The sequence below is a fragment of the Haliotis rufescens genome, unplaced genomic scaffold (assembly GCF_023055435.1).
Source record: "Haliotis rufescens isolate VD_foot unplaced genomic scaffold, xgHalRufe1.0.p SCAF_54, whole genome shotgun sequence".
NCBI classification, from domain to species: Eukaryota; Metazoa; Mollusca; class Gastropoda; order Lepetellida; family Haliotidae; genus Haliotis; species Haliotis rufescens.
The window spans coordinates 1-12561 of NW_025964268.1; the positions used below are offsets into that span (position 1 = coordinate 1).

Below are 12561 nucleotides of genomic sequence, written 5' to 3' on the forward strand. Positions count from 1 at the left end.
GATATCCTTCTAACAGTTTAACGGTAACAAGCAATACAAACTACTACTGATCTACAGCGTCAATCCGCTCTTGTTTTACCTCTTTGTAGGTCCAGGTCAGGGTTTGTACTGTTGACGATGCAGTCAGCGTCCTCCTTGGTTATGTCCCCTTGTTTGATCTGAACGTTGAGCCGTCCAATCTGAAGTCCGTCCGATTCAGTCTCGGATACCAATGAATCTTCAATACAAGTTAAAATGTATGTATTCAAATATAACTGAACAATTTAATGAACGAGATACTGTCCCTATTTCAACAAAAGAACAATAAATGGTTTCCCTCAACACAGAAAACAAAAGTCTCTGCATACCTTCAGTGCTCAGTTGTTCAAAGAAAGAACGGCGATCCTTTATCCCAACTGCTGGCTCAGTTATCTCTCCTGTCTCCATTTGTCTTTTATACTTTTCAAAGGCCTTTGTGAAGGATTGAAAAAGAAAACACATACATACTCTTTGAGTACAGAAATAACACAAAATAAAATATATTCCTTGTTTAAGATTAAGAATCTCCATCGAGTGTCTTTTAATAACAGTATGAGTGTGAGATTCTATCAGGTCATCCCGCATGAATCTTCGACCTTTTTATGGTAACTGGTGACGTCACAAACTCACAATGACACGCAAAGCGTTGTGATAGAATGCAATTACAGCCTTATCTCCTTTGCAACTGTGTACATAGTCTGAACCATGAAATCAGTTGCAGAGCCAAAGTTCCCAATGTCAAGGGTTAGTAACGCAATGGTTCGTCATTTGTCATCAGGTGTTGTTTTCTAACACATGGAAATATGTTTGATCACACCCATACTACATCTCACGCGAAAGTCAGTTTGGAATGATGGAATAATAATAATAATAATAATAATGCTGTAATTATGTGTTATCTCTTACCTGGATGACTTGTTTGTCTGATGGATAAATCACTACTCGAACTTCTTCCAGTGCGGTGCTTCTCTCTTGAAAGTTATTGACAACTGTGTACATAGTCTGAGCCACGAAGTCAGGTGCATAGCCCAGGTTCCCTGTGCCTAGGGCTGGGAAGGCAATGGTTCGGCATCCGTCATCAGAAGCTGTTTGCAAACACTTCAGAATGATATTCTGAAGAACCTGTTCAGGGGAAAGGCAATATGGAGAAAAATACATACCATCTTAACAAATACCATCTTTCATGAATGTCCACAAATAGATTCTTGATATGGTTGCTATGTCAGATAGGATTCGAGCCTCTTGAAAAAATTGGGGTGTCATCATTTTTAGGAACAGGTATGTGACATTTTAGCCCCATTGGGGTTGTGGTCACTGAGGAGATGATGTTTCAAGTGTGAAGCTTTACGAGCTTTACGAATTTACAGGCATGGTCAAAGTGTAAAAAATAGGATCAAAGTTTTGAATATCGTGAAAAAGGAACCTATGTTTGGAGCACCACTGCTAACTAAACGTATACCAAATTTTATTTTATTATGAAAGAACATGTTTGAATAATGGCCATAAATAGCTTTGCCAATATGGCTAACGAGACGGCCATAGTGAAAATCAGATTAGCTCTTGAACAAATTGGGCTGTCATTGGTGGGAAGAAGCATATGAAAGTTCAGTTTCACTGGAATGGTTTCCAAGGAGAAGATGTTTACGACGGACGACGAATGATAGCCACTGGTCAAAACAGGACACGACATAAGCTCACTTAACTTTATCAGGCTAATAAACCAAAACGGCTGAATTGTTGGTTACAAAAGACGCTTCAGATTCAGAGATACAAAAATAACTGGGTTAACTTACATCAGAACTAGAGGCACTTGCAGTGGACAGACAGGCATGATACACACGACATCCCAAGTCTCCTCCAGAACTGACAGCAACATCTCCCGGTTTTATTCCTTGGGGATACTTCACTGACAGCTCATCCTGTATTGTGTTCCCTGCAGCTTTCAGAATCGACTTGGACACAGCTCCGTTGTTAAGATCAAGGTTGTTGGACGTTGAGTTTATGATAGCATCAGCCTATTGAAAATGCTTGCTGATTACAAAAACTTTGAGACTGCGATAATATGAAATAAAAAAGAAGGTGCTCGGGCGTGTTTCTGTGTATATCTACAATTTCAATGATCAGATAACATCTTAGTTGACTTACAATAGCAACACAATAGTAAGACCGTTTATACTGATTGGGAAAGCTTAATGTAGATGCCAACATGAGTACCCTTATTACTGTTCCTTCACTTCATCATCCATTTAAGACTTCTAATACATCACGCAAAGCATTGCAATTGAAAGACACGCACTACACAAGACAGAGCGATCATCATATTACACAGCTTAGCACTTAATATACCATACTTACTTTTTGTTTCGCAATTTCGCCTTTGACAATTGTCACTTTGCTGTGTGAAGATGCTTTTTGTCCTTGAGTTGGAAGGACACCTTGTGAGAGAAAGAAACACAGCCACCATGTACTAATCAAATCAATATTCAAGTAACATGATGTCAGACAGGGAATTGTCTGTAAGCACCCTGAGTGCCACAAACACTGACTTGTGTGCACATTCTAAGTGAAGGTAACTCATAAAGACAACCTTGGGTTGCCAGAACCGTGACTATGCTCGTAGGTGTAATGATTAAACACTGAATACCGTCAAAAACAGCTTTAAAAGGCCCAAGTAACTCAATATTTAAAAAACTCATAGTTGAGAGAGAAAGGGGTGTGTGGTGAAATGAGGTTTAGCCTTCTAGATTATTGCGCTTATACAGCTATGGGCATGCATCTGTTCGTAGCTGCCGGTACTAGTCTGGACTAATGCCCATTTTATAGTGCTAGGCAACTTAGATAACATGCTGGCGTGTATCATGAAGACCCCACTCAGGCACAGTATAGTGACTCCAGGCTGAGCAGTCCTTGTTTTATTCCCAAAATGCTGAGCACCATGCAGGGTAACAACAAGTACCATCTTTTAACGTCTTTAGGTATGAAACACCAGGGGATTGAACCACCGACAAAGAAAGACGCTGTATCAACTAGACCACGGAGGCGGTCACTAGAAAAAGAGCTAGTTATATTACATATCTTAAGCTTCGAACAACTCCAAAAAATATTTACGGACACCACCAGTGACTGGTTTGGGTTTTGTAGCTATTGGAGGGCGTAAATCAGTTGTATTGTTGCTCTGTGTCAGCGCCACTCTTCGATCACTGAACACGAACTGTAGAGCCTCGGCGAACAGCTGGGTGGTTTTCCCGCTCATGTCAATCAGGTACACATTCGTCACGCCGCTGTTTGGACTCTCCAGAGTGAAGAATTTCTTAATGGCCTCAACAATGTGCCTGAAAAGAGACATGAAACTAATCATCTAGAAATAAGGATATTGACTGTAGTTAGATGTTCCTGCAATAGAGTCCCGAAAACACACCATTCGTGTGCATATTTACTTATTATTTGTTATAAAAATAGCATTAGAATAGTATGTGCATATGAGTTAAAATGTGGTTTCTCATTTACGAGACTAACATACACTTGAGGATTTCAATGAGTTCAACGTTTCGAGTTGATGGCAAGGTTGATTTGATTTGGTTGATGAACGTAAGTATCATGTACGAATGACATACACAACTTTATTGACATGAATGCATATCTCATTCACCTGAACGTTCCCAAGCACATAAATGATATAACTGGAATATCAAAGTGGCGTAAACCACATCACTCACTCACTCACTCACTCACTCCACAACATACATGTCAAACGTTTTGAAATATTATCTATTTCAGTTAATTGAACAAACTAAAAGGCATTTCGTGACGTTGTTTTAGACATAATGCATTTGTGAGGTACACTTTGTAAAGACACAAGTCTAGACGACACCATTCAGTCTTGATCTTACCTTGTAGCAAGATTTCCTGGGTACCCAAATATCCCAGCACTAAGAGCAGGTAACGCAATAGACTTGTATCCATGTCTGTCTGTCTTCTCCATGCTTAACATGATGGCATCTTTCAGGTCTCTTTCCTCTCCAGCATGACCACCAGACCAACACGGACCGACGGCATGGGCAACCATTTTACAGGGGAGACGTCCTGCACCAGTAGTTACAACATCCCCCGCTCTCAAAGCCTTGTTCTTAGCTTTGTTCTTAGTGTATTCATCACTCTCCCGTTGAATTGTAGGTCCACCTGATAACATGATGTTTATTGTAAACTAGATGTGAAAGGGTAGGAATCCTTGAAATTGCCTGGTATTGTTATCAGGTTGTGTATATTGACAAAATCACAACAAGTTGTTTGTATGTTTGAATTAATCATGTCCTATCACAACACATATACATCATAAAAACATTAAATAAAAACAATATACATACCCTTATCTGCTATGGCTTTTGCCAATCCTCCAATGTGATCTAACCTGTTGTTAGCTGCATTGACGATGACGTCAACCTCCAAAGCTGTGATATCACCTATGACAACATCAATTCTTCTTTTCGAGTCTATGTCACAGCTAGCGATAACTCTGGTCCCAGTTGGGTTTCTACCCCGTGGGGAAGAAGAGACTGAGGCAGGTATTACGCCAATCGTTTCGACTCTTACTTTGACTGATTCATCAAATGACGTTTCTATGATACATTGACTCTCTTTCTCTGTTAAGCCAATGCCTTTCTTCCCATTCTCAGAATTGATGAACCTTCCGATCCCAGACTTCCTGAGGGTGTGTTTCTTATTAATGACTTTCCTTGCAAGACTTGTCAAATCCTGCACAGCGTTGGTAAGGGCCTCCTGGCAGCCACTAACTGTTATCTGTTGTGCTGTCGATTTGTAGTCCAGTTTGCCACTGTGTTTCACCATGTCATGGCTGATATCATTGAGCTCGCTTTCTCTATACACACGAAGGAATCTGTAGACTGGGCTGGGCATTTTCACTATCTGCCTATACACCGAGTTCTGTAGGATAAAGTTGCGAACCTCCTCTTTGATTTCATTAATTGTGTTGTCAAAGGTAACAATTACAACATGGGAGGCCTTCCGGTCAATGTTTAGACTCACAAAACTGCCATATCTCGCCACTGCTGCTTTTTGAAAGGCTGCCCACTTGTCAGAAGACAAAAGGGAGGTATTTTCTTCATCAATTGGCTCACGATGCTCTACGATCATCTCTTTGAGCGTTCGCCCTAGAGCAGCACCATTTTCTTCCGTCGTTGCCATGACAATTACAGTTTCATTTTTGCTTTCAATATCCCATACTCCATTGATCTTCTTATCCTTCAGTTTGTTCATGACCATAGTCTTCACGTCCTTTTGATCTAGAAAGGAAACCAGTCCCTGGGAAAGTGTAAGTCTTTGTGAACTGTAACTCGTACATCTCTCATACATTAAAACTTTACACTCGTTGATTTCGTTCACTTGACCTTTGAAAATCATCTCGTTACGTTCGACATTGATGGTCACTTTCAAATCTGTAGGATACCGCTTCTCAATATCTGCTACATATCCATCCATCTCAAGGAGCTGGAGCTGAAGTGGCTTCAAATATTTGATCGGCTCAGTAATCTCCTTCTGTTTTCTTTTGAATTCGTTCTCTACGCCTTCTACAGTTTCCTTCACTTTGGTACCGACTTGCTGTACTTCTCTGGCATGACCGACTACTATCACCTTATGTTCTGCATCAAACGTATCAACGAGAACAGAGTTTGACTTGGGGATATCGGTCAAATTCTTCTTCACATCCCCCCACATCTGTTCAAGGGTTGTAAATTCTTCAGTTTTAAAGTGATCAATAAAACCTTTCAGATAGTCCTCTGTGTCTTTATGCCAAGATTTTGCTAGCTTGACAGCATTTGGGGCATCCTTGTTGAGCGTGCATGTCATCGTTGCAGAAAAGACAGATAGCCATATGATTTCGGCATGTCGCTCTTTCAGTCTCCGTTTGAGCTCCTCCTTATCAGTCTTTGAGGTTTGCAGAAACCTACATTTGGTTTCGTCAAGGTCTTGGACAGTAAATGGTTTTGGTTGTGTGTACCAAGATCCATCCGTATCCTCACTGCCTAGTCCAAGACATTCCATGTAAAGCGTCACAGTCAGTTTTGCACCACCAATCGTGTGTTGCTTTGGAAGGATTTTATCTATGGCTGAAACCAGAAAACACATATTCATCTGATTTCAGACTGAAGTTAGATCAATAAATGAAATATATATAATTTTATTGATGATGCAGCAAAAGTTCTGTTGCATCGAACTTTGATGACACAGCAGGGTATCGGGTAGGGGTTGTTGCTGATATAAACACGCCATGGCCCATGTGTCAGAACATGCACATTTTATTACCCCTACCAATTCTACCTGTACCATATGAGAGTACAGGTGTCGCAATCGTTTCAGGCTCCGCAACTCGCTGCGCAGTTTTGCGTCCCTTTGGCACCTCAGAAACATGATTATGGGTTCGAATCCAGGTCGACCCGACCTATACCACGTCCGGCTTTGAGCTGACACGCCGTGATAGAGAGATTATAAATAGTGTTTAACTCCACAGTATATCAGAAATCGAGTCTCACGCCAAAGTTGGCATTATATTGCAATGACATAAGCTCAGAGAATACAAGAAAGTAAACAGTTGCACTCAGCAATATTCCAACTACATGACGGCGGTCTGTAAATAAACGAATCTGGACCAGACAATCCAGTGATTGACGAAATTGGGATACTATGACATGCATCAACCAAGTCAGCGAGCCTAACCACCCGATCCCGTTAATCGTCTTTTACGACAAGCATAGTCGCCTTTTACGGCAAGCATGGATTGCTGAAGACCTATTCTTACCCGGATCTTCACGCTTTGTAAACAGTCAAAATATGGATAGGACTGCAATCCTTTAAACACTCAGAGGACTCCAAGCATTCGCTTCACTATCAACATTTCATATAATACATGTACGAGATGTTTGAAAGTCATAACACATAAATGCATAATTCATATAAAATAAGCCAATCATATCACACCAGGCAAGGGGCCCTGGTTGGCACAGTCAGCTGAGGGCAATAATTAAGTTGAGAAGTTCTCAATTAAGCTAGTCATCATTACGTGCTACATTGTACCCATGCCAGGCGGTATGGCACGCCGAATACCCAGGTTCGATTCCCGACATGGGTACCACGTGTGAAGCCCATTTCTGATGTCCCCGGCCGTGATACTGCAGGAATATTGCTAAAAACGGCGTAAACCCATACTCACTCACCCACCCACTCACTCACGGTATGGCTGTACTGATATATTGGTAGTGATGTCTCGATGTGTTTTCTATTTTTTTGGGCATGGGTGGCCCAGCCGACAGCTTGATTATATTTCTATATTCCTTTGAGGGTTTCACCAGTGGTAAATATCTAAGACATGCATCACTTCGGGCTTCCTCCACATAAAGCTGACACGCAGACACATAACTAAAATGCTTCCCAAAGTTACGTTAAACCATACGAATTCACTCACTACATCGAACAGATGAAATTTAAATTACCTCTATAATCCTCAAACTTGACAATGCAATACCCATCACCATTGTGCAAGGAGGCTGTAGCTGGGATTCCATCAGTGTTGCCAGATCTTATATTTTCAAAGTATAATTGCACAGTGTCTTCAGTCGACTCTGCCTTCAGTCCCCTTACAACCACACTGTCACATACAGGTACTTTATGAACCATGATGTGTTGTCCGCCAGACTTCCTTCTCCTGCACTCTTCTTGCAATCTTTCGAAGTCTGAAAGGTGAGATGATAAGGAAGCTATAATTGTTAATTACTATCAAACGATACCGATAGAATGTTGTTTACACTTGTACATAGATTGAGGTGAGGTGAAATTGGGTTTAACGTCGCGTCAAAGATTATTGCACTTATATAGCGACGTGCATGCACGTGTGTGTGTGTGGCTGCTTGTACTAGTCCGGACTGATGCCGATTTATAGTGCTAGCACACTGAGATACCGTGCCGATTTATAGTGCTAGCAGACTGAGATACCATGTTTAACATGAATACCCCTCTCAGACACAGTATACTGACTCCGAGCCGACCAGTCCTTGTTTTAGCCCCTAAATGCCGAGCGCCAGGCATGGAAACAACAAGTACCATCTTTTAACGTCTTTTGGTATGACGCGGCCGGGGATTCAACCCCGGACCTTCCGCTCTCCGGGTGGACGCTCTACCACTAGACCATGGAGGCGGTCGTAGATAGCTTGACGTTGAGTTCATTTAAATGTTTCATAATCTATCTATTTTCATCTTTAATATGTCTCTTGGTCTCGTGGACAGTGTCTACCAGCAAGGCACATCATACCAAAATATGGTGTTTGTTGTTACCCTGCCTAGTTAAATCAAGAACTGGTCGGCTCGAAGTAAGTATCTTGTTTCTGAGTAGGGTATCCATGTTAAACTGCGGCATGATATATCAGTTGGCTAGCACTATACAACTGACATCAGTATGAACTCGTACAAACACACACACGCACGCACGCGCAAATGCACACACACGTGCATACACGTTGTTATAAAGATGTAATAATCGTGAACGCGACGTTAAACCCCCTCACAGATTTTCTCCTCAGGTACAGATATTAGTGTAACCCGTTACACTTGTAACGATGTTAGAATAGTGTTGTAATAACGAAAAAGGGAAAACATGAGCTTTCGTCTTAATTTGAACACAACTAGGTGGGCATCTGTTGTATGAATCACTTCAATGTTACAATGACATGGATAAACTAAATTAAACCATTTCCTTATTCATAATAAATCTCGAGTCGATTTTACGATTTCGACTATCTTATAAGCATGTGCTTATGAATCACTACCAAATAGTGATGATACAAGGCGTTCGCGAATATTGAGTGAGTGAGTTGGGTTTAACGCAGCAGTATTAGTTATATCGCGGCGTGTCAGCTTAATGTGGGAGGAAAGCCCGAAGTGATGCAGGTCTCGGACGTTTACCACTTCGGTGAAACCCACGAGCATGGGTATGGTGCTGACAAACCTAGAAACATAATCGGGGTGAACCGGGATTCGAACCCACAATCACAGGTTTCTGGCGTGCCCAAGGGACGCAATTCTGCACATCGAATCTCGGCGCCTTAGACGACAGGGCCACACGTGCCCCCTGTTCGCGAAAAGATGAGCGTATAATTCCCTACAGGTGGCACCGGTGGAACAAAAATTGCAAAGGCAATATTCATTCATAGATTGTTCATCTAAAAAATAACCACGGGAACATACGGTAAAGTAAACTTGCAAACGGTATCGAACATTATACTTGTCCTCCATGTGTTTACTTTAAAACGTTTGGAAAGCTTTACTCAAGCCGTGAATATTGAAATGTAAGGCAGATCAAAGGACATTTAAGTAAGCGTTGTATGACGCTCTTTGAAATCTTCATAGGAAGAGCATGCTTGATTGTACCTCAAAGTTTGTGAAATGTAGACCCCAAGGGATGGAACTGCTATTTGACTTTTGGAAAGTGGAAGTCATCCTACTTGTCATACAGTCTTGGATAGATATTGTTACTCCGAATCTTTAAACATAGATCTTGATATGAAACAGATGAGACGGTTTCACTGGACTCTTTATATTTCTGATTCAGGTGGGTAAATCATAGGAAGAGAAGAGGCTATTTGAATTAGAACTGAACGGTATCAGATCAGATAAGATCATCGACATACCCGAAGCTTAAGATAAACTTCTTGCCCAAATTCCATTTCTTTGCCAATCCAAGCAGACTCACCACATGACTAACTACATGTACTGTAGTTCTTGTAGATTATACGTAGCTGCGCTACAATATGTATAATGTTATCTCTTACCTGGGAAATTGTGATCCTCAAAAGTTACCAATGCTTTCCCGGGCTCTTCCCCATACAGGACTTCAGTAACGATGCTTCCATGTGCCCGTGCTTCCATCAAGAGCATTAAGTTCTCCTTGTTAGTTGTGCTGCTCACGCCAGTCACAAGAAACCTGTTCTTGTAGCAAGGTATTGGGCGATGTAACTTCAGTGTCAGATTTGCTCCATCGACCTTGTGTTTCCTTTTCAGTACTTTTTGGACCACTGAACACAGAAATAATGAATTTGTAAAACAAGATGATATAATTGTTTTAATAGATAAGACCATTCGTGTGTGAACTGTGTTTAATCATGTTATAATAATTGAAAATAGTGCAATAATTGCATTGAACACTTTATTAAAGCTCATGCTTTACATTACAGACCCATAACAGACTCTGCTTGGATAATATGCATGTGTCTGGGAATGGCTTCAAATGAATCTCTGGTCTGTCCTCAGAGGTGTGTGGTTCGTTTCCCCGACGCATTACAACGAAAGATGGTATTTTTTGTTACCCTGCCTGACGGGCATTACGGGGATAAAACAAGGACTTGGACAAGGCTGGAGTCAGCATATTGTGAGTGACTGGGGTATCCATGTTATTCTGAGCCATGGTATCTCATCTGGCTCGTACTATTAAACCGGGCTTGTACAAGCAGGCACGCACACACGCACGCACAGACATACACACATCGACATGGCGTTAACGCCAAGGCACACGCAACACATATGACAAAACATACATGGACTGACGTTCACATTCACAAAACACACAATGTATACACATACACTAAAATACACACACACACACACGCACGCACGCACGCACGCACGCACGCACGCACGCACGCACGCGCGTACTATTAAACAACATTTCACCTCACCTTCAGTTTATTCTCTGTAAACAAACATCGAAAATCATTTAACATCGTCAATTATGTATTACAAAAACATAGGAGTCAATATTACCTTCTGGAGACTCAAACGTAATGAAGATGACATCATCCTTTCTTTCACTTCCTGTCACCGTTCCGCCTCCACTTCTATTAGTGTTTTCAAAGTAAAGTTCCAGAGTTTCAGGGTTTGTATTAGGTTCAAATCCCCGAACTTCAATAGTGCTCTGTTCTTGTTTGTCATCATCTTCATCGTCTTCATCATCGTCATCATCATCATCAGCAGCAGCAGCACCGGACGTATGGCAGGGGGGTTCCGTGTAAGCCAAAACCTCCACACGTTGTTTGTTAATCAGATGGGACTTCATTTTGAGGATACGTTCTGCAGCTAAAAAAACGATGGCCTCCGTTATTTCCATATTACACCGATGAAAATCCAAGGGACTAATTTGCCTGTCACTGTAGTATTGTTTTATGTAGATGGGGTTCCGAGTGTTATTACTACCAAGTGTTAATACGAACTTTTAAAAGTGTACACAGAAACCTACTTTCAGGATCTTTGAAGAAGACCAGAGCCTTGTTCTTCCCCTTCTTCATATCCACCTTAACCACCTCTCCCTCTCCTCCACCACTTCTCCGCCTGTTTTCAAAATACAGCTTCACACTATCCTCAGTCGTGGAGGGCAGTATACCTTTCACTTCCAGGATAGTGGGACAGTCCTCTGGTGTGGCTATTAATGAAACGATTAACATATGCATGAATAATTTATTTATAAATATTTCGAAAACCAAAATTTCAGATTGGTCACAATAGCTGGAAAATACCATGTAAGCATGTGGCCAATTAATTTTTTTCAGAGGTTTACAATACTTAGTTATAATGCTATGAAGGCCTCAAATCATATACCCGTTAAACCAAGGAAGGACTTCAATGTCAGTATACAACTCAGAACTCTTTAGACAACAAGCTACGACGAATTACTGATGCTCTGTCTCGAGTAAATGAATGATGTTTATCCCGAGCCTTTCGTGAAGGACCTGCACCATCCATTCACGAGGGATAGATCATCAGTACTTCTGAGTTAAGGGTAGGTAGAGTCCTATGTATTATTCATTGACATTTAATGAGAGAAAATGAAGAAAAATGAAGGCAGCCTTACGTAGTGTAATCGATTTGTGACGTCATGAACAATGGATGACGTCGTGTATATTTTTTCCACAGTCTAGCACTGTGACGACATATGACTTAAATTGACCTTGATTGAGACTTGCCAAAATACATATGCGCATATATCGGAAAGATATTACATTCGATTCTTATGTGTATTGTGCGTTCCTTGATCGAGATATCTAAATTGTGGAAGATGGTGTTCATTTCATTCTGTGACATCAATATCTTTTAACTTTTGTATCTGGTATAACATAGACATATCCAGTGGAACTCTCGAAATAATTGAGCCAGATATACCATACCTCTACGCTTCAGTTCATCCTGTTTGTGTGAGTCCTGGATAGGTTGGGGACCTGGGTGTTCAGAGGCAGATCGTTGTTGATTGGGTATTGTCTGCTCTTGGAGATGTGCCCCAAACAATTGGTGGGGAGAAGGTGCACCCTGTGGATGCATTTGGCGTCCTTGTGGATAGTTTTGAGCTCCTTGGTAGCTTCCTGGTGGATATTGTTCAGCTGGTTGATAGGGTTCTTGATAGTATGGTTGGAGTGGTGGATGATGGTATGCCTGGGGTTGATTTGGATGTAGGTGTGGTTGACCTGGTGTTGGATTTTGGTATGGTTCGCC

At 41.3% G+C, this 12561-nt stretch overlaps 1 protein-coding gene across 1 annotated transcript in view; it reads right to left on the reverse strand.

Moving 5' to 3' along the window:
- Positions 1 to 79: 79 nt before the first annotated feature.
- LOC125374223 (protein mono-ADP-ribosyltransferase PARP14-like) overlaps positions 80 to 12561 on the reverse strand; it is a gene marked incomplete at its 3' end in the record, with an annotated part of 31661 nt that continues 19179 nt past the window's right edge. Inside the window, exons 4-16 of the mRNA XM_048385155.1 lie at positions 12240 to 12431; positions 11315 to 11497; positions 10843 to 11154; positions 9855 to 10097; positions 7524 to 7763; positions 4383 to 6143; positions 3909 to 4197; positions 3127 to 3350; positions 2374 to 2453; positions 1812 to 2033; positions 925 to 1140; positions 348 to 450; positions 80 to 217 (exon numbers count right to left, since the gene is read on the reverse strand). Coding sequence (XP_048241112.1) covers positions 80 to 217; positions 348 to 450; positions 925 to 1140; positions 1812 to 2033; positions 2374 to 2453; positions 3127 to 3350; positions 3909 to 4197; positions 4383 to 6143; positions 7524 to 7763; positions 9855 to 10097; positions 10843 to 11154; positions 11315 to 11497; positions 12240 to 12431 — 4203 coding nt within the window. The remainder of the gene's footprint in view (positions 218 to 347; positions 451 to 924; positions 1141 to 1811; positions 2034 to 2373; positions 2454 to 3126; positions 3351 to 3908; positions 4198 to 4382; positions 6144 to 7523; positions 7764 to 9854; positions 10098 to 10842; positions 11155 to 11314; positions 11498 to 12239; positions 12432 to 12561) is intronic.